Raw genomic sequence first — 22,828 nt, 5'->3', positions numbered from 1 at the left:
ACAGACACAGACTCCTGCATTTTTGTTAGACAAAGCTATATTCTAAACTGCAGAGTCACAGAAGATAAACGCCACAATGAAAGGCAATTTAAAAACAAGAATACTGCTTGGATGCCCAGTAAAGATGCCAATGATACGGCTTGTAAAATTGTTGCGTTGAAAAGTATCCATCCTCGGCCTGCATGCACTGTTTATGTCAGCGAGTCCTGACAATCGCAGGAAGCTCAGATCCCTGTGATTGACAACGTCGCTGACCCTAATGGGATTGTTCTACTGCCATTATCACTGCCCGCCTGGTACTCCGAGCAGGTTAAAACAAACACAGAGAATCAATTGCAATAACTTTCATCAGAATTTTTCCCCCCGCCTGACTGTCTGATGCGTCCCATTAGAGTTTCAAAATCAGAGCTGACCAGACGGAGGGAATGGAAACACCCTCCGCCACATATCCTTGGCAAAGATTTCTGTGTGTGTCACTGTGCTGTATGATGCATTTAACACCTACGTGTATGTGTAAGCTGCCATGTTTGTCCTTGAGCGATATTGCACACATTCCTCATGTGTTAAGTACTTTTTGGACACATGTTTGGACAGTCGTTAATCGCACATACAGGTATTGAATTTACTGCGGTGAGCCTGGTGTCACAGGAAGTGTTCCCTTTCTCGTCTTTGGTGTAGCTATGTTTTCCTGTGTGTCCATCTGTTACTGTTTTCCACGCTGAACTTTCACAACCGCTCAAAGAGGAAGATGAAACTGTACTGCACATGTTCTTCCTCCCCTACAGTCCATGCCATCCCTTGTTCCCCCCTTTCTCTCCTTTTTTTTCCCTTCTCTCAGGTCCAATGTGGAAAATGCGGCATCACTGAAACCACCGTCACTGCCGTCCAAGTCTCCTAAAATAAAAAGTAACCCTACCCTCCTCTTTTATTCCGCTCTTTCCCACTCCAGCTCTCCCTTGCCGCTGCTTTCTCTCTTCCCCTCCCTGCCAAACTGCTCCACCCTGCCCGACGCACAGAAGCGGGAATACGATCCAAATCTCTTTCTGTTAATCTCCTATTATCTCTCTTGATTCAGTTTACCTACACAGATGTGTGCATGTGTCTGACTGACTCATCCCTCTGTCTACCCTCTGCCTCTGTGTGTCACTGATCAGACCATGAGTGGGTGGGGATGGTAAACACAAATCCCTGGAGACGGCAACAGAGAGCCCTTGATTGCCTCTGCAAGCCAACCACAAAAGTCATCACCAACGTCACACTGTTTAAATCATGTCATTATGATTTGCTGTCATTTGGGATTTGACAACTTTGCATGCTGGGAGTTATAAGTGCTGACTTCAATTTCTTCCTAAATCAAAAGCATGCCTTTATGAGAATGATTAAAGTGGAATACATGGGTAAAAAAGGGGTGCTGTTTTGGGTTAATGTGGAGGTCTGCTTGTGTTAAGTGTATGAAAATCCTTAAAAAGTACAACTTATAAACTTTTAAAGTCATGCAGAAACAGAAAACATTATGGTATTGGTATGGTATAGTATGGTACTTTCAGGGATCAAAAAATGAAAACAAAGTTGAGGACAAACTTCAGCCCTCCATAGTTTTACAAACTGGGACTTACCATGACTTCAGTCAGGAATTCCTACATAGTCCTCAGCTCCTTTCCTGCATTTGCTTCCTCTCCACATTCTCCGCAAAAACTTTCTCCTCTCACTTCTTATCAAACAGCCTCCATTACCCTCCTCGAGCCTTTTCCCCCTTCTTCCTCTTCTTCTTTATGTAAGATTTCAGCGCATGAAAACAGTCCTCCTCTCTTCCCCTCTCACTCTCCTCTATGTTTCCCAGCCTGGGAATGTCCAAGCTGCATTTTTTTTCCTCCCCTTCTCCGTCTGCCCGGCAGTCCCACACACACTCCCACCTCCCCTCCTCCCCTCCTTCCCTCCTCCCCTCCTTCCCTCCCGTCCTCTCACCTAACAAGAGCACTACAGTCCCTCTCTGCACTCAAACTTTCCATTTATCCCCCCAGAGTCACTTAAATGAATAGACAATGAAAAAAGGCCGTTACCCCACCCAGGAGTAATTGCAAAAACAAACCTCTGATGTTTTATTGTGTCAAATTACACTTTTTTTTGGAAGGTAATTAAGTCTGGTTGTAATTGAGCTTAATTTGATGAAAAAGAGTTGGTGCAATCACTGAGAACACTTAAATAATAGAAGCTAAAAATGGGTCTGCACGTGTTTCGTGTATCTGCAAAAAAAGTCCCATAATGGCAGAGAGCCTTTATAATTGTTACACCACAGGGAAAAAACACACGCCAGATTGCATTCACAAAAATCCAGAGGTGGGACTTAAGTCCTAAATCATTCCTAGTGAAGACAGGGAAGTCTCGAGTCAAGCTGCAAGTCCAAAACTTTGAGTGTGGACTCCTCATAATGCGCTTCACCGAATGTAGGGGAGACCGGGGTTGGTTGTCACGGTGCTTATTACAGCCACAATCCATTTTATAGATTTGTGATGAATATTCGTCCATTGTTACATAAAATTCTCTGTCAGAAAGATAACATTTAAACCAGATAAAAACAGTGCCAGAGAGGCCAACCAGATTGTGAAGTCTAGCTAAAAGAATTGAGTGGTCGACTGTGTCAAAGGCTGCAGTAACATGAAGTAGAACTAGTATGTAGTGATGGCCAAATGAAGCCTCATGAACCACTGTCTTTATTTTCTGACCCCACCAGATGGCGCTCTTGGCGTAAAGATAATGGCTGAAGGACTGGCAATGAAGTGTGCTTTCAAACCTTTGTTGAACAGACGGCACCATCTGGTGGCTTCAGAAAATAAAGACAGTGGTTCACAAGGCCTCATTTGGCCATTGCTACAGTATGTCCATATTTGACCAAATATTGTGGGAGACCATAAAATCATTTAACTGATTAAAAACAAGCTTCTCTGAAATTGTACTTAAAAATGGCAGATTGGACACTGGTCTGTAAATCTGGTGCTTGGGCTGTGACTTTCTGCGTCAGACACTGGTGAAAAAAGCCGTCCTTTAACTTCAGCAAGATACGCGACTGGTCACCGTTAAAGTTTAACGATGCTTGGGGACGTCAGGGGGAAACACGGCTGTACAAGAGCTAAAGTTAAGGCAGCAAAAGTGCAAGTTAGGGGTGGTGGATGGGTCCAACATACACCAACTTTCACCCGGGAGAAAGGTGTTCGAGCCCTGTAAGATTCTAAAGCCAAACCCTGTTCTCTTATTCTAAATCTAACCAAATGCGTTAGTTGTTGAAGTGCATTTATTTTGAGACTGTATGTAAAGGGTAAATTCCCTGTGAAAACGGAAGTGTATTTTGAAAGAAGACAATACATGTAACAGGCAGACACGGTGTCGCAGAACGTCAACAACCAACACACCCTGGTACCTGTCATGTCGTATTTGGACGTGGAAGGTCCATGACCAAACATCGATATGTGACGAGGTCGGAGTGACAATGTGTTGGACAGACAGCACATCACACAAAGAGTGAGTTACGGCACCCATCATACTGACATAACACCACTTTATCCTTTTAAAACAATACCCACAACTTGGATTAATCTTTATCAATCAATCAATCAATCAATTTTATTTATAAAGCCCAATATCACAAATCACAATTTGCCTCACAGGGCTTTACAGCATACGACATCCCTCTGTCCTTATGACCCTCGCAGCGGATAAGGAAAAACTCCCCAAAAAAAACCCTTTAACGGGGAAAAAAAACGGTAGAAACCTCAGGAAGAGCAACTGAGGAGGGATCCCTCTTCCAGGACGGACAGACGTGCAATAGATGTCGTACAGAACAGATCAGCATAATAAATTAACAGTAATCCGTATGACACAATGAGACAGAGAGAGAGAGAGAGAGAGAGAGAGAGAGAGAGAGAGAGATGCAGGTAATAACAGTAGCTTACAACAACATTATTGAAAGTAATAATATTATAGTTATAGTTCTGGCTACTGTGGTACAATATGTTGAAAGTATGTATTAATATCTGGCAGTATACATGTGTGACAATAGTCATATGTGTATAATAACAGTAGAAGTATGACTAATGACTAATGATGGCAGCAGCAGCAGGAGGCATCTGGCAGGACCACGGCAGCAGCACAACCACACACGTCACGCTGTCCAGGCACCGCTGCAATACGAGTTAATCTGAGAGACAGTGGAGCACAAAGGCTCCGGAGAAGAAGCCGAGTTAGTGACATCCAGAATGGCCGAGTTAGCAAGATGCAGTAATAGAATACGAGAGAGAGAGAGAGAAGGAGAGAAGGTGCCCGGTGTATTATAGGGGGTCCTCCGGCAGACTAGGCCTAAGTCAGCCTAACTAGGGGCTGGTACAGGGCAAGCCTGAGCCAGCCCTAACTATAAGCTTTATCAAAGAGGAAAGTTTTAAGTCTAGTCTTAAATGTGGAGACCTTGTCTGCCTCCCGGACCGTAACAGGAAGATGATTCCACAGGAGAGGAGCCTGATAGCTGAAGGCTCTGGCTCCTGATCTACTTTTGGAGACTTTAGGGACCACAAGTAACCCTGCGTTCTCAGAGCGCAGTGTTCTGGTGGGATAATATGGCACTATGAGCTCACTAAGATATGATGGAGCTTGACCATTTAGAGCTTTATAAGTTAACAGTAGGATTTTAAATTCAATTCTGGATTTTACAGGGAGCCAGTGCAGAGAAGCTAAAACAGGAGAAATATGATCTTGTTTCTTAGTTCCTGTTAGTACACGTGCTGCTGCATTCTGAATTAGCTGGAGAGTTTTTAAGGACTTACTAGAGCTACCTGATAATAGAGAGTTACAGTAATCCAGCCTTGAGGTAACAAAAGCGTGGACCAATTTTTCTGCATCTTTTCGGGTCAGGATAGGCCTAATTTTCGCAATATTACGCAGATGAAAAAATGCAGTCTGTGAGGTTTGTTTTAAATGAGAATTAAAAGACAAATCTTGATCAAATATTACTCCGAGGTTTCTTACGGTAGTGCTAGAGGCCAGAGCAATGCCATCTAGAGAAACTATGTCATCAGATAAAGAGTCTCTGAGTTGTTTGGGGCCAAGAACAATAACTTCAGTTTTGTCTGAATTTAACATCAGGAAATTGGTGCTCATCCAAGTTTTTATGTCTTTAAGGCAGTTATGGAGTTTAGTTAATTGATTACTTTCTTCTGGCTTCATCGATAAATACAACTGAGTATCATCCGCATAACAATGGAAATTTATAGAGTGATTTCTAATGATGTTACCTAAAGGAAGCATATATAGAGTAAATAGGATTGGTCCGAGCACAGAACCTTGTGGAACTCCAAAACAAACTTTGGTACGTAAGGATGATTCATTATGAACATCAACAAACTGAAAACGATCAGATAAATAAGATTTAAACCAGCTTAGTGCAGAACCTTTTAGGCCAATTAAGTGATCCAGTCTCTGCAGTAGAATTTGATGGTCAATTGTGTCAAACGCCGCACTAAGATCTAATAAAACAAGTACAGAGACGAGTCCTTTGTCTGAAGCAATCAGAAGGTCATTTGTAATTTTAACTAGTGCTGTCTCAGTGCTATGATGCACTCTAAATCCTGACTGAAATAAAATAAATAAATAAATTATTATCATGGAGAAAATCACACAGCTGGTCTGCGACTACTTTCTCAAGGATCTTTGACATAAAGGGAAGATTAGATATTGGTCTATAGTTGGCTAACACCTCTGGATCCAGGGTGGGCTTTTTTAGTAGAGGTTTAATTACAGCTACCTTAAAAGACTGTGGTACATAGCCTGTTAATAAGGATATATTGATCATATCTAATATATGAGTGTTAACTAAAGGAAAGACCTCCTTAAGTAGCCTAGCTGGGATGGGGTCTAAGAGACACGTTGATGATTTAGATGAAGAAATCACTGCTGTCAATTCTTGAAGAGAAATTGGGGAGAAGCAATCTAAATATATATTAGGTCTTACAGCTGTGTTTGAGGTTAGATAGGTAGGCCTACCATCTGAGGGCAGGAGGTCATGAATTTTGCCTCTAATAGTTAGAATTTTGTCATTAAAAAAAGCTCATAAAATCATTACTGCTAAGGGCTAAAGGAATACAAGGCTCAATAGAGCTTTGACTCTCAGTCAGCCTGGCTACAGTGCTGAAAAGAAACCTGGGGTTGTTCTTGTTTTCTTCTATTAATGCTGAGTAATAGTTTGCTCTGGCATTGCGGAGGCCCCTCTTATAAGTTTTGAGACTGTCTGTCCAGATTAAACGAGATTCTTCCAGTTTGGTCAATCGCCAATTCCTTTCAAATTTTCGCGATATTTGTTTTAACTTACAGGTTTGAGAGTTATACCAAGGAGCGAACTTTCTTTGCTTTTTTAACTTCTTTTTAAGAGGAGCTACAGAGTCAAGTGTTGTTCGCAGCGAGCCTACGGCGCTATCGACAAAATGATCAAAGTCGGTACAGGAAACCTCTGTTACTGAGGGACTTGGTATTGAATTTAACGACGGAGTAATCTTTTCCTTAAATTTTGCGACAGCACTATCTGATAAACATCTAGTATAGTAACTGTTGCTGAGTGGCGTGTAATCGGGTAAAAAGAAATCAAAAGTAATCAGATAATGATCCGATGGCGAGGGATTCTGTGGAAAGACTTTTAGGTTATCAATTTCAATTCCATACGTCAGAACTAGATCGAGGGTATGGTTAAAACAATGAGTGGGTTCATGTACACCCTGACTGAAGCCAATGGAGTCTAATAATGAGATAAACGCGGTAGCCAGGGAGTCATTATCAACGTCGACATGAATGTTAAAATCGCCTACAATAATAACTTTATCTGATTTAAGAACTAAACTGGATAAAAACTCTGAGAATTCAGATACAAATTCAGAATACGGGCCAGGAGCACGGTACACTATAACAAATAAAAGTGGCTGCGAGGTTTTCCAGGTCGGATGTAAAAGACTAAGAACGAGGCTTTCAAATGAATTATAATCTAGTTTAGGTTTAGGGCTGATTAACAGACTAGAGTTAAAAATGGCTGCAACTCCCCCTCCTCGGCCGCTGCCTCGAGGAATGTGGGTATTATTATGACTGGGAGGAGTGGACTCATTTAGACTAACATATTCATCTTGACACAGCCAGGTTTCAGTGAGACTGAGTAAATCAATATGATTATCTGATATTAATTTGTTTACTAACACTGCTTTAGACGATAGAGACCTGATATTTAACAGTCCGCATTTAATTCTCCTGTTTTGTCTTTCTGTCACAGAAGAGGTTTTAATTTTTATGAGGTTGTTATGCACAACTCCTCTTTGTTTAATTTTAGATTTAAATAATTTAGGTGGTCGGGGGACAGACACCGTTTGTATAAAACTATGAAAACTATGGCTGGGTAACTGAACTAGAAGCTCAGAGAGGCGTATAGGACTGCGTCTCCGAGTCCTGGTCTCAACTCTGGGTTGTCAGGGATTTGATTTACTAATAAAGTTTGCCAGTTTCCTAGAAATGAGAGCAGCTCCATCCAAAGTGGGATGAATGCCGTCTCTCCTAATAAGACCAGGTTTTCCCCAGAAAGTTTGCCAATTATTAACGAAACCCACATCGTTTGCTGGACACCACCTGGACAGCCAGCGATTAAATGATGACATGCGGCTAAACATGTCATCACTGGTCAGATTTGGGAGGGGTCCAGAGAAAACTACGGAGTCTGACATCGTTTTTGCATATTCACACACCGAGGCAATATTAATTTTAGTGACCTCCGATTGGCGTAACCGGGTGTCATTGCCGCCGACGTGAATAACAATCTTACTGAATCTACGTTTAGCTTTAGCCAGCAGTTTTAAATTTGACTCAATGTCGCCCGCTCTGGCCCCAGGGATACATTTGACTATGGCCGCTGGTGTTGCTAACTTCACGTTCCTCAGAATAGAGCTGCCAATAACCAGAGTTTTATCCTCAGCGGGTGTGTCGCTGAGTGGGGAAAAGCGGTTGGAAACGTGAACAGGCTGGTGGTGAGCCGTGGGCTTCGGCTTGGAGCTGCGCCTCTCACGAACAGTTACCCAACCTCCCGGCTGAACGGGAGTTGCCGGAGGACAGTTAGCAGAGGCTAAGGCTATGCTATGTGGCTCCGCACTGGCTACAGGGGGCTGGCTAACTACCGCAGCTACTGAATGGTTTTCCATGGTGTGGAGCCGCGCTTCTAATTCACTAAGCCTCGCCTCCAACACAGCAAATAAGCTACACTTATTACAATTACAATTTTTTATCTAAGGACCTTTACGGACGAAAAGGAATATGAAAAACTTACAGGATAATCGAGGAATGGGAACAAAATTCGAGGTAGCCAACAACCTGGTTTTATACATCCAAAGAATTTCTATTAAAAAAAAAAGAAATGCTTGGCAACCAGACCAGGCCTCTAATTGAGACAGACCTTTATTTTTCAAAATGTGTAGCCACCCCAGGCTAGTAAAGAAGTTTTAGGGTAAATTAATCAGAACTGCGGCCATGGTGGTGCAGTGGTTAACATTGTCGCCTTGCAACAAGAGTATTCACCGTTTGAATCCAGGGTTGGGGTTCCACCCCCAGAGTAGAGAGCCCTTCTCTTGGGAGTTTGCATGTGGGTTTTCTCCGGGTACTCCAGCTTCCTCCCACAGTCCAAAGACATGCAGGTTAATTGGTGACTCTAAATTATCTGTAGGTGTGAATGTGGGTGTGAATGGTTGTCTGTCTCTATGTGTCAGCCCTGTGATAGTCTGGTGACCTGTCCAGGGTGTACCCTGCCTCTTGCCCAGTGTCAGCTGGGATAGGCTCCAGCCGCCCATGACCCCCAACAGTAGATATAATAAATGCAATAAATCAGGACAATTTACTCCAAGAAAATGTAACGATTCCGAACCGAAACATTATCAGGGGCTACTTTTTCAGGCCTCACACAGTTCCCCTGGAGTCACATAAGAAATAAAAGCTCTGTTTTCACTTGCTAAGTAGTGCATGCCATGAAAAACAAACTGAAGGTCATGTGGGGAGCCTCTTTAAAGTTATTTGCCAAGAATTTGTTAGTCAGTCTTGATTCGTAAATTCAAGAATCCTCTCAGGTCAATCCCCAGTAGTCTGATTTAAGACAGGAAACACAGCGCAGTATTATGGGATTAAAAGTGTCGGAGGATATGATTTACATCATGCAGCATCTAAATCAAACGTTTCAGTGTTTGATTCCATGTGAATCATCAGTGACAAACCCACCGTGAGTTATGGTGTCCTTTAAAACAATGGAATAGCTCACTTTGAGTTGCTACAATGGAGGAGAAATTTCCTGAAACTCACCAACTTGGCACAAAAGCTGTCATTTTGAAACCTTACATAGAGTATTTTTAATAATACCTATATAAACTATCCATTAGACCTACAGTGGGGGAATGTTTATATGAAGACCTACTTTGTCCATTTACACAAACATAAAGTCACATTTCAGGCTCAAGTTTCCATTACTCACCCTTTCTAATGTCTTTTATTGCTTTTTTGCCCCATAATTGTCACACACCGTTTGCTGCTACATTCATCCTCTGTGGTTTTTATGTAGACTGCTGTAATAAGCAGAGGAAGGAGTCCATTTTTAATAGTTCAACAGCACCTCCCTGTGTTTATTGTGTGATGTTGCAATAATGGAAAGTAGAGGAGAAAAAGGAGCTTGGAGCAGAGGGAGGTGGTCGACTATCGACTAAAGAACATGCCTGCCAAGCCTGTTAGGAGACGTCCTTATCAAGTTATTAATATATAATATATATCATACTACAATAGATGGAGGCAAACACCTACACTCTAAAAAGAATCCACTCGTTCAATTAAAGAAATTAGGTAACAATTTGCATGCATCTTTTCAAGTAGTCACAACTCTGGCTTTATGGAGTCTTTTATAATCTGACAAACTTGATTAAGTGCAACCAACATGATTTGCTTTGACCTCGAAAAACTTAATTAAGTTAAATCAATTGAACACTTTTTTGTATTGATATTTCGTGGTCAATCTGTTTTATTTATTTTAATTTCTATCCTACTCAAAAATGTCAAAGTGTTTTTTTATTTTGACCAGCTTCAGTTCTGTCAACTGATTAAAAAAAGTTAATAAAACAAACACCATTTTTTATGATGAAAAACTTGCTTATTTTAAGTGTTATCCACTAAACCTACGAATCATTTTTTACAGTGTACCTCTTGATTGAATCTCTTAGATATTCGGCTTCATGCAAGAAACGATATGAACAAAAATTCACACTTATTTTTGTTCATATCCACAACTTGTTCTTATTTAAAATAATAATAATGATGATAATAATCATAATAATAATAATAATAATAATCAATAATAATAATCAATAATAAATAAATAAATAATGAATACAATTTTATGAGTGAGAAGAGCACTGTTCCTGATAAAAGAAAAACATCTTGTTTTCACAGTCCACACACTGTTGTCCATGGCAAGGAAACATAAGTTTTGAATTTGAGGGACATTAAGAAATACATGTATTTCATATAATCCAATCATTATTATGTTAGTATTATAATGATTGGATTATTAAATTTCAGGGCTAAAAAAGGACTACCATACTTGGTCCACTGAGTCCAATTACAGTAATTTCAGTTACTGTGCTTCCCTTTGCTGACCAGTGGTGGAATGTAACTAATTACATTTACTCCAGTACTTAAGTAAAAATTTGAGGTACTTTTACTTTACTTGATTATTTTAATCTCATGCCACATTCTACTTGTACTCCACTACAGTTATTTGATATGATATGATGAGATTGTTGCGCATATGAAAATATGCAAGTGCAGCTGAAATGATTAGTTGGTTGATTAGAAAATTAGTTGGCAACTATTTTTATAATTGTTTAAGACTTTTTTCATGCAAAAATATTTCTTAGTTGCAGCCTCTTAAATATGAGGAGTTGTTGCTTTCTCTTTTTAATATGTTAATTATTTGGGTTTATGAACTTTATTTACACTTTTCTGCGTGAGTACTTTTACTTTTAATACTTAAATACGTTTCCCTGTTTACTTTACAATACCTTTATATAAGTTACATTTTCAATGCAGAACTTTTACAAGTAACAAAGATTTTGTTTAAAACTTTTTAATAGCCAGACACATATAAATATTTTGGAAAATTAAGTAATCATTAATTTTTTATAATGTATGTTTTTTGTTTTTTTTTTTGTTTAAAATATGACTTGTATTTTATTTTTCCAAATTACCAACTGTATCTCCCGAGGGGCCCCGAGGGGCCCCGAGGTGCGTTGCCCATTTAGGGCATAAATGTAACCCCCACCCCTCCTTTTATTAATTATGTCATGTTCCAACCAATTAATTCACTTCTTTGTTTCATGTTTTGCACACAGTTTTAATAATGTTAAAAAAACCAACTGAACAATAGTTATTCACATGCAGAATGTTTTGAACCTCTAAAAAAAATCCAGTGCCATACATTAGTAACATCCTCTCAATTTCTCTGTAATTTTACACTATCTCCTGTGTGTGTGTGTGTGTGTGTGTGTGTTAGAAAAAGAGAGAGAGATAAAGGTGTGGTTCCTTCCCTCCTCTCATATAGTAACCTGCATCACTATACAATACATCAGGTATTGTTGCAGACACACCCACACAGTACAGTATGTACAGTGAAACCACCTAAGCATCAACCTAAACATCTTCCCTCACTCACCCTGGTCTGTTCCCTCCTCTGCCTCCTCATGAGAGCTGCAACTCAAATTTTACTGCTGCCGTCACTGACCTTTGTCTTCCTCACTAGTTCCTGAATCTGAACTATCAGGTGACAATACAATAAGGCGACGCAGAGCCTACGCCGTACCCTATACGTTAGCCTGACGTGCACCTCCCCAGAAATGTAACTACACGTTGTGGTGACACAGACCTCCTGTCTTTTTCTGTAAGCTGAAACCATTTCCTTCAGTGGAAACAAAACTTTAATTTACTTTAATTTCACAGACAAGTAACAATAAATTGTGAAGACAATAAAGCCTCCACAAAAATAGCATTTTAAGTCTCGTGTGTGATTTATCCTGGCTTCATATGAGCAGAGGAAATTTCCGCTTGTTGCTAGGCCAATTTATACAATGTAAAATGCCATAGGCTTGTGCTAATAATGTTAGCATGTTATATTTGTTTTGAAAGCGTGTTTAGTATAAGACAGTTGTTTTGTCAGTGAACCTTGTGAGTTGTAATGGAGTCATATTTTGTAACGTTACCTTTGTTAAATGTTGCTGTTGTCCTTGGCTTCATTTGAGTAGAGGAAAAGTCCGCTAGCTGCTAGGCTAATCTATACAATGTAAAATGCCATATGCTTGGGCTAAAAACATTAGCATGTTATATTTGTGGGGAAAATGTGTCCAGATAAAGGCAAGTGTGTCTGTGAATGCTGCGAGTTATAGTGATATTTTTCAAAGTTTGGAATTGTCTCTAGTCATGTTTAATGTGTGTTTAATGTGTGTTTTGAATCAACTAAACTTTACAGCACTTCACAGAAATCTCCACCACCAACTAGTGTTTTGGAGGTGTAACTGCAGAGCGACAGATGCACCAAAGCACAAGTATAAATGCTCACAATGGTGTAGGACACGTGTAGGCTACGGCGTGGGGTCTGCCGCACAAGTTTAAATCCCGCTTTAGTGTTTCTCATTAGGATCTGAATACTTCCTCCACGCTTGCTGCTGACACTGCAAATGTTTTGCCATCACGGGGCTTTTAATGTTCCTGTAACATCTTTCTGCCACTCTGGAAAATACTTTGTTTAAGTTTATTTAGCATCTACTTCTTGCAGCCTTTTTTGGTGGCACCTCTCCAGTTCTTGGGTATGTGCCAGAGTATTTGGATACAACACCTGCCCTTATATAGAGTTTAGTAGGTTTGCTATGCTGACAGGTTACTTAGAATCAAGTGAGATTTGTCATTCAGCACGCCTTGGCAAGAGCAGGTTTGGATGGTTAAGAACGTTTGTTGTTGACTTCGCTTGTTTTTACTCTGAACTGAAAATTGAGAGAAAATATAAGAGGAATTTTAAGAGAATGTTGCTGCATGAAGCCCAGTGTTTGTCGCTACTTGGTTCAGTTACATAAAAAACAGAGCAGTTTCTCAGTTTTGCAGTTTTTATCGAATCTCACTGACTGTTGCATCATTTGATAGGTTTTGCATCCTGGGTAAAAGCACTGACTCAACACACACCTGGCCAAGAAACGTGGCAAGAAGGACCAGAAGAACCAGGTTATTCCCCGCGTCTGGGTGTGTTTGTTCAAACTGCTGCTCAGTTTATTTACACACTCCTTGATGCTGTTTTGATTACACTTGTTATCCACACTCCCTTAAACCCACAGGATTGTGCCACACCTAAGGTAAGGCACTGTGAGATGTGTCCTGGCTGTGGGTTTAATGTTTTCTGTTTAATGTGCCTTTTAAAATGCTCTGTCACACTATGTTAATATAGGTGTAACTGAAACAGTACACTGGGTAAAGGGACGCCAGTGACGCACAACTTGAGCAGGTAGATCCTAATCTCTCACATCTTTAACATTCCTGATGCCGTAACTGTTTGGCAGATGTTTATTTCTATATTCAAATGAACTTTACACAGTTTAACAGTCATTTCGGCTTTATTTACACCGACTCAATTCTCTCCTACCTCAAGGTCAGTCAGACAATTAAAAGACGTTTGATGTAGTGAGCTATTAATGGTTCAGCTCTGCATTTCACATCTCCAAGGTCTTTCACACACTTTAAAACCAGCTGTAGTGATACACAATGATAAAATGTTCAGCCAAGAAGCTTTACAACTTTGTGCACTGCACCTCTTGCTGAGGAATCAAACATATCGTACACAAAACATATTAAGGGAGATAATATGTAGTAAAACAGGTTCTATGTTGATATTGGAATGAGTGTCAATTATTATCATAATTAGGGTTGCTGAAGTGTTTCATGTCTGAGTGATGATTGGGGTAAACAATTGGTTCAGGACTGAGTGAGAGCGCTGCAGCTGGCAGCAGTGAAACAGACTGCAGTGTATCCACTGTGGCATATGCATACCATCAATTTATGTCCACTAAAGGAGTGTGTTTTTGCCAATGGCAGGCTCAGATTGTTACTGTAAGTGTCTGGCAATATTATGGAAAGGATCCCTACAGAAATAGACCAGAAACAGCCTTGAAATCAGTATACCCAAACACACCAGACTCCATTTAAAAAAACAGCAATTTTAGCGAGTATAGAACATGCATGTTTTCATATCTAACCGGATGGATTAAGAGTTTATTTCAACCAAACCACAGTTGGCAATTGTTAGAAAAGTGGAAAGACGAGGCAAGATGACTGTTGTGAGTTTTATTTGGTTTCTGTCAGCTTTAAATGAAGTGTGTTTTACGATGATAAAATTACTGCTTTTTTATTTGGAGTCTGGTGGGTTTGGCGATGGCGATTTCAGGGCTCTTTCTGGTCAAATAAAATGGATCTTACTCTTTAATAAACAGGTCGACCCCTATAGGGATCCTATAATGTTGTCGGACACTAAAAAATAACTGGAGCCCGTCAGTCGCAAAAACAAGCACTTTTAGTGGACATCAATTGATGGTGCATATGCCCCAAGTGGTTACATTTCAGCTTGTAAATACTGGACCAACTTCACAAAATTTTGTTACCATTGGTCCCTTAGACACAAAAACTTAGGAAAATAGGATCCAGGTTGAAAAACCCTTTAAATCAGTCATTCATCACTGTGATTGCAACTCAGTACATGGCGGTATAGTTCACAGAGACCACACAAGCTTCACCACAGCACAAATGCAATAACTGGTAATATGAGATTACAGTTACTTTAACCCACATATCAAGAGCATGAAAATAAAGGCATCCAGGTGGTCGAGACTTTGGGTTCTGATCCATGTTTTGTGCAGAAACATAACGTGTTGAAGAGCCACTCAAACACTAGTTGATAACATACAAGGAGCGCAGGCAGTTTATAGTCGCTATTTGCAAGCTAACTTAAAAATACAGATTCTAATAGTACAACATGTTCTCACTCCCAGCTCCTTAAATACAGCTGCTTGGACAGTGGCCCTTAGGAAGGGTGGAAGGGCAGAGAGGTGTGCTCTCTCGGCCTTAAGCTTTCCACTTAGGCACATGGAAGGGCAGAGAGGTGTGCTCTCCCTGTCTTAGGCTTACCACGTAGGTGCGTGGAAGAGGCTTTCTGCATAGGCCTAGAAAAAGCAAAGAGGCCCCAGAACACAGCCATACTGCCAAATGTTAAACTACAAATGGAAATACTAAAGTGCTCCTGACTGAGCTGCCGTATATGACAAGTTGGGAGTGAGAATGCCTTGAATATTATTAACCCTAACTAAGGATCTGCGGCTTTCCTTGTGCTGTAGAAATACACTCGTTGTGTTCCGCTCTCAGCACCTACGGGACAGAAAGAGCTCATGAGGGTATTGTGGTGAAGTCCAATATGTACACATGTGCAGGATGTGAGGTGTAACCCCTACCTGACTGGCAAATGAAATTGAGGTGCTTCCCACAAGGCTGGTCCTCCCACAGGAAGAGCTCTCCTCTGGCCATACCTCCACAGGGGCTGGAGTAATGGCTAGGAGCAGAATCTCGCCACCATTTGGTGAATTTCATGGAATCGCCAGACATCCAGAACCACCTGTCGCCCATTAGGTATCTGCCAAACAGATTGATTAACAGATTTGACAAAATGTTGCTGTTACTGTACTGCACAGTTGTTTGTGGTTGTACTTTGTAATCCCCCCAGTGCAACAGGTGTCAAGGTCCACAAATATTGTAATTTCTTAAAAACATTTACACATAGATCCAACTTTATCTTTATGATATAAAGTAGGGCTATAACTAATAATTATTTCAATTATTCTGAATTATTCGCTTAGTCACTGCAATGTCAAAAACATGTTCGACACAAAGTTTTTGAAAATTCAGGGTGACAGCTCCAAATGATTTGTTTGTCCAACTAACAGTCTGAACCATAAACTGTATGAAAGTGGATGTAGCCACCATGATGTCACCCATTAGCTTATGGACTACCGTTTTAAGGCCTTGAGTTTGGCATTTCGGCTGTTATCATCTTGCTTTTTGACACTAGAAGTGACCATATTTGGACGAGAAGGTGGAGCTGTGGAGGAGTGAGGGGTGGATCTGACTGAGAACCCAAGGTCACCACCATTGTTACAACTTGTCAATCATGAGGTAGCCACACCCTAAAATATACCCTGCTTCATTGTCTGTTTTACTCTAAATGGGAACATAATTTACAAAATGTATCGAGGAAGACTTGAAAATTGCCATTGCATCTTTTTGCAACCAGTGGAGTCGCCCCCTGCTGTCCACTAGAAAGACTGCAGGTTCAAGGCACTTCATTTAAAACACAAAAAATGAAGCAGCAAATCCTCACACTTAAAAAGCCAGAACCAGGTAATATTTGAGCGTGACTGAACTGAAACAAATTATGGCTGAGTGAGTTTCTGTCAGTTGACAAGTCAAATGCTTGCTTCAGTTCTAATGTTACAATAGGCTTGTCACAGGGTGTGGCAGTGAGGAGGCATTCATGCTCATCTTTCTTGGAATGGCAGCAATGCAAAGGAGCAAATATAAGGACACACAGTATTTGACTCAAAGACCTGTGTCTGAGTGTGTCTTAATTTGCAGAATTCAAATCCTCAAAGAAACCAGGGTAGGGCACCTGCCCTCTCAGTCTATCCCAGGACAAACCCTTATTATTTTTTTCTCTTCATTAAGGCAGGGAAGTAGCCTATATGTTAAAAGATCAAAGTCTTGACTATTAAACCTTTTAACTGACCAACATCCCAGTGATTTATTTTTTTCTCTTGAATAGCATACATAATGGATGTCAAAGTTAAGATCTGACAGGGTTGACCTCTTACAGAGTTCACAACATGTTATATTTATTGAATTTTTCTGCAGTCGTAGTGACTACCCGTTTTAATTTTCCTTTTTTATTTCAAAATATTTTTATTTTTTAAAGCCAGGGCTGGGCGACACACATCACATCTCTAATTTTAGGCAGGATATTACGTCTCGAAGCCACTGGCCATATGTGGGCGGGGCAGCCCCCTTCTGTTTGAGCAAGATGGCGTGCCCGGCCAAGAGCTAGTTATTTTATTTTTATTAATTAAAATATAATTATTATTAATTAGAACCAGCCATTTTATTTTTCACAGTTGGTAAGAGTTCTCTTAATGCGAATCAAAATACTAATATTTAAACCATAATTCTCATTTAGTGTGGATTTAGAAACACTACGGTGTGGACCTGCTATGGTTGAGACACACCCGATAGCAATATTATTTAATTGATTTATCATAAAATAGGAAGCTGAGCAGTACTTGAGCAGCATTCCTGCCTTTTTGGAAACTAGGAAGTGAGACAGGAGGTCTCACTTAGGATAGAGCTAACTCCTTTAATGCATGATGAAATTATGTTTTTTTTAGAAATCTGACGGAGTTGAAAAAACTCAAGGACATCTTACTATTAAATGACGAAAACTCTGTCTGTGTGTGTGTCTGTGTGTCTGTTCCACATTTTTCTCCTCACTGCCTTGGTCAATCCATGTGAAATTTGGCACAGTGGTAGAGGGTCATGAGAGGATGAGAATGAAGCAATATTACATCAATTGGCCAAAGGGGGGCGCTAAAGCAACCGATTAAAATTGCAAACTTTGAATGGGCATATCTCATGCCCCGTATGTCGTAGAGACATGAAACTTTGCACAGAGATGCCTCTCCTCATGAGGAACACATTTGTCTCAAGAACCCATAACTTCCGCTTATATAGATTTTCCGATTTTTGAATTTTTTGAAAAACAGTTAAAATCGATCTCTTCCTAGGAAGTTTGACCGATCTGCATGAAACTGGGTGAACATAATCTAGGGACCAATATCTAAAGTTCCCTCTTGGCAAAAGTTGGAAAACTTACTAAAACTGAGCTTCTATAAGGCAATGAATATTGTGGAGGGCGTGGCTCATCACATAAAGGTGTATAACATCTCAATGGTTTCACCCATCACCACGCAACTTTGTAGGCATATGACCACACATAATCTGAGGGGAACCCTCCATTATTGACCCCAAACTTGGTAGATATGTAGAACAGGACGCCTCAAGGTGACTGGAGAAATTTAACTCTAATTGGCAACTGGGTGGCGCTATAACAAATAGAAAAATGCTTAGAAATGGCTAAAATGCGACCGATCGCTGTGGCTCCCCCTGTGGACCAATGTTGTTGTTGTTTTCTAATTTTTGGTATGACTAAGTCATGGTATGGTATGCTGTACATAATCGCAGAAACTGTCAGTGTGTCATTCTATCAGTCAGTCATTCTGTCTGTCCCATGTTTTTCTACTCACTGACGTGGTCAATCTATGTGAAACTGCACATAGGCATTGAGGATTGGCATAGGTAGAAGGTGACAAAGCTACCAATGGGTATGGACTAGTATCTTTAAAAGGCCAACATTTTCACACACAAAAAAGTAATACAACGATTGTTATGGCAGTGCATTTATACACCAATGTGTTATCAATATAAAGTATTAGTTTCAGATTTAGAAGGTTTTTAACACAGTTTCTAGTCAATTGAAGTTGTGAATTCTTGTCTAGGACAAGGGTGAATTCTGGCACAGGGCAAGTTTAGAAGGCAAAATTAAAAGCAGATATTAATGTTTTTAGAAATCATATTTATTTCATAGAAATAAATCCTTTAAAAATAATGTTTCACCCCAGAAATTAAATTAGTGTGTTAATAAGTTATGATTCCAAGGCTTTCTTTTGGTAGGACATGATTTGACTCAGTTCTCAAGAATGGGTGTAGTATACAAAACACGAACATGGAAACACGAGGCCTTTATGGGGGTTAAATATTACAATCCTTTTAATCATTGGGCTTTGGAGTGATATTTTTATGCTGCAGCTTTTAAGAAGATAAGCAAAGAAGTCATCATGTAAAAGTAAAACCACGCCATTCATTCATTAATTGTCCCTAACCACTTATCCTGTTTGGGGTCGTGGGGCGGCTGGAGCCTATCCCAGCTAGCATTGGGTGAGAGGCAGGGTGCACCCTGGACAGGTCACCAGACTATCACATGGCTGACACATAGAGACAGACAACCATTCACACTCACATTCACACCTACGGACAATTTAGAGTCATCAATTAACCTGCATGTCTTTGGACTGTGGGAGGAAACTGGAGTACCCGGAGAAAACCCACGCTGACACAGGGAGAACATGCACAATCCTGCACAGAAAGGGATCCCCCACCCTGAGCTCGAACCCACCACCCTAAGTTTGAACCAGGAACCCTCTTGCAGTGAGGTGACAATGCTAACCACTGCACCACCATGCTGCCAAAATGTAAAAGTAAAACCACACCAGCTAATTCATATTATTTCATGTTGAGTTGTGCATGTGTTAGACAGTGTCAGTGAAGAGTACCTGCGCAACCCAAGCCAAACATAGTCTGTGAGAGGGAAAGGACTGCGGCTCAGCAGCTGCTCCACCTCGCTCTGCTCTTCCTGGCTGTGAAGGCTAAGCAGGTCCCAGTGATGACGTCTGCAGAAGAACAGAGCATCGGCCCAACACAGCCTCTCTCCCACCACTGTCACGTTCCTGCCGCTCAGCAGCAAGCTCACAGCCGGAGGGGGTGGAGGCGGAGGAAGAGGAGGAGAGGGCGTGATAACTTTTGGCAGTGGAGGGGGAAAAAAATGTTGTTAGGTTTCAGTTGGCCCGGTTCATGTTTGATACATTTTTTTAAACAGGCTTGTCTTGAACTTGGAGTTGCCCGGGGACTTTTGGTTCCAAAATGCAAAGCTAACGCTGAAGCCACAGAGTCGGCACCTAGCCTTGTTGCCAAAGAGCAACTGGAATCAGTCCACATCTTATCAAGCGATTATACTGACATGTTGTTTTGTGCAAAGAAGTAAAAGCAATGTTAATGCAATGTCTTACTCTTTGTTAAAATGTAAGATCCTTTTTGTTTAACCAGAAACAGCCTTGAAAATTGTTGTTGCCAAACCCACCAGACTCCATTTAAATAAACAGTAGTTTTATTATTGTAAAGCACACGTCATCCAGAGTCGACAGAAACAAAATAAAACTCACAAAAGTCATCTTGGTTTGTCTTTCCATTTTTCCAACAATAAGGTTCTGGTTTGGTTGAAATTAACCCTTAACTCACCCAGTTAGATGTGAAAACATGCAGGCTCTATGCATGCTAAAATCTCTGTTTATTTAAATGGAGTCTGGTGATGGCGATTTCGAGTTAAACAAAAAGAATCTTACTCTTTAACAAAACTGTCGGAATCCTTTCCATAATGTTGTCAGACTCTTATAATAATAATGTGAGCCTGTCAGGGACAAAAACAAACACTTGCAGTGGAAGTAAATTACTGATGTGTATATGCCCGGAGTGTTTACACTGCAGTCTGCTTTGCCTACTCGACCGGATCTGGACCAGTTCCTAATAACATGTGCATACAGTACAGTTATCTTCAGAAGTCAACAATATTAATACCAATACCACTTCAGACATAATACAGCATTTCCCACTGATGAAAGGAGTATTCAGACATTTTACTTAAGTAGAAGCAGCAATACTACAGTGTAAATACTCTTCTCTTTTACAATTTACAAGTAAAAGCCCTGCATTTTAAATATTACTCAAATAAAAGCATCAAAATATACTTAAAGCAGGGTTCCCCATATGGGCAAAGGTAGTAGCCAGTCAAAACACATTTAAATGCAACAAATACAGCATATAATAAAAAAGAATCCACACTAAAACAACAACTATTCAAACATAAGCCCCCTCTCCACCAAACACTTTCAGTATGGTACCTTTGGAACCAAAAGTAACCCTTCAGACATGGTACCTAGACCCTAGGGTTTCCACTGCAAACAGTACCCTTAAATGTGGGCGAGGTTGTTGTCACTCACTGCTCCATCCAGCACTCACTGTATTTCCTTTATCAGTCTGCACCTCGACATTTTCAGAACAAAACAGAACAGGCAGCAGTGAGAGTCTTTCACTATGGGTTTGTGCATTTAGTCCTTCTCAGGCAAGCTCAGCAGCTTAAGGCCTAATTTTATGGGGCCAGGGTCATTGGTGTGTCTCCACCGCAGGAACCACCCCCGAAGGACAGAGTTCCGGAACTTTTACAGGGGCTAAACAAGTCCCTGCCTCAGAGTAGGTACTCAGAACGGCCCCGAGAAACTCCTGGCTGGGGCTTGGGGATTACTTGGTGCTGATTGAATATACTCAAGGCGGGATGTGACGTTTTGTAAATAACAACATGGTTATCGTAGATTAGCTGGGCTAACCGTTAGCTGTTAGTGGTGTCTGTAATAACTCAATAAACGGTCCGTGAAAAAAAAAACAATTTCCAGCGGATATCTTAGTTACAACATGATTAAGCTAGCAAAGCAGTTTTGTGTTGCTATGTGTGGTATTTATTCAGTTATGGGAAATCACAATGTCTAGAAAGCATCAGCTGACAGGGACAGCTAACAGCAGCAGCAAAGCTAACATCAGGACGTCATCTGTTAAAAGCCTCCCGTTGTCGGATACGACATGAAACTACTCCAGTTAGCTCAATCATGTTGTAACTAAGACATCTGCTGGAAAAAATATTTTTTTCACGGACCGTGACTGGAGTTACTACAGACACCACTGACGGCTAACGGCGTCCCTACGCCCCTACGTCGCCCCGGTCAAAATGGTTGCGCAACGATTGCGTCACATACAGAGCCCAGTAACTTTACAGGAACCTTCCTCCTACTCCGCTCTCTCAGTGGAGACATGGCGGTTGAGAGGGCCGAGCGAGAGGATGTTCCTGTAGTAGTTCCTGCCCCCCAGTGGAAACGGGCCTGTAGTGTTGCCGTAGCCCACAGGAACTACGCTCAACAGGAACTACACTCCACAACGCATTTTTTTTCTCTGAGAGAGGATTAAAATATATGCAATTCACATAACCTGGTTGAAATTAATATATATAAACGCTTGAAGATCCACTCATTACTAAAAGTGTATGTCATATAAAAAGTAGTTAAAGTTGTCTCAGTGAAATTTAAGGTGTGTTGATTGATTCATGTCATCAACTCATGCATGGAGTAACATTACAAGTTAATGTTCCACCTTTAAAGTTGCCGGCAGTCGGCTCAGTGAATTAAGTTATTTTTTTCTCAGACTCCAGCTGCTGCAAGAGAGGGGGGACCAAAAATGGGGACGGTACAGAACGGTTCCATTGGTACCATCCACATCTTTTCACAGTGGAAACAGAAAAAAGTGTACCGTACTGAACTGAACAGTACTGTACTGCTCGGTGGAAACAGAGCTGTTGTGGCTCTATCACCACATTCTTTATGATTCTCTTAAATTCATCAGTGGATATAAGTGTTTCTAAATTAAGATCTTTTTGGAGATTGTTCCCCGCCCACAGTGCATAGTAGGAAAATGCAGTTTTCCCCAAATCAAAACAGATTCAAAATTACGCCAAAGAGACACATAACGACTACAGTGAGACTGAAAACTACAAAAAGATGCACAAGACCACAAAGTCCATGTGTCGTGCTCCTATGCAGGATAGGTCCATTTGCATATCTGTGCCCAGGGGCCCATTGTCACATAATCCGCCCATGGCCACAAGACCTGAGAAAATTGCTGATCTAAACTAGGAGACAGAGTGCTCGGCATGCATTGATATAAGTAG

General features: G+C 40.8%; 1 protein-coding gene and 1 long non-coding RNA gene across 2 annotated transcripts in view; both read right to left on the bottom strand.

Moving 5' to 3' along the window:
* The window catches only part of arhgef40 (Rho guanine nucleotide exchange factor (GEF) 40), a 69,488-nt gene extending 67,632 nt beyond the window's left edge, over positions 1 to 1,856 (bottom strand). Inside the window, exon 1 of the mRNA XM_033610010.2 lies at positions 1,617 to 1,856. Coding sequence (XP_033465901.1) covers positions 1,617 to 1,619 — 3 coding nt within the window. The 5' untranslated portion in view covers positions 1,620 to 1,856. The remainder of the gene's footprint in view (positions 1 to 1,616) is intronic.
* An 11,910-nt stretch (positions 1,857 to 13,766) lies between these two features.
* Positions 13,767 to 19,961, bottom strand: LOC117272659 (uncharacterized). The gene is made up of 3 exons (XR_004502956.2): positions 19,557 to 19,961; positions 15,576 to 15,754; positions 13,767 to 15,492 (listed from the first exon to the last, which is right to left on the bottom strand). It is a non-coding gene; the product is annotated as an uncharacterized LOC117272659 (long non-coding RNA).
* Positions 19,962 to 22,828: the final 2,867 nt, after the last annotated feature.

This window comes from Epinephelus lanceolatus, chromosome 22 (assembly GCF_041903045.1).
Source record: "Epinephelus lanceolatus isolate andai-2023 chromosome 22, ASM4190304v1, whole genome shotgun sequence".
Taxonomy (NCBI): domain Eukaryota; kingdom Metazoa; phylum Chordata; class Actinopteri; order Perciformes; family Serranidae; genus Epinephelus; species Epinephelus lanceolatus.
The sequence above is the reverse complement of the archived record's forward strand: the minus strand, read 5'-3'. Positions and strand labels throughout refer to the sequence as shown.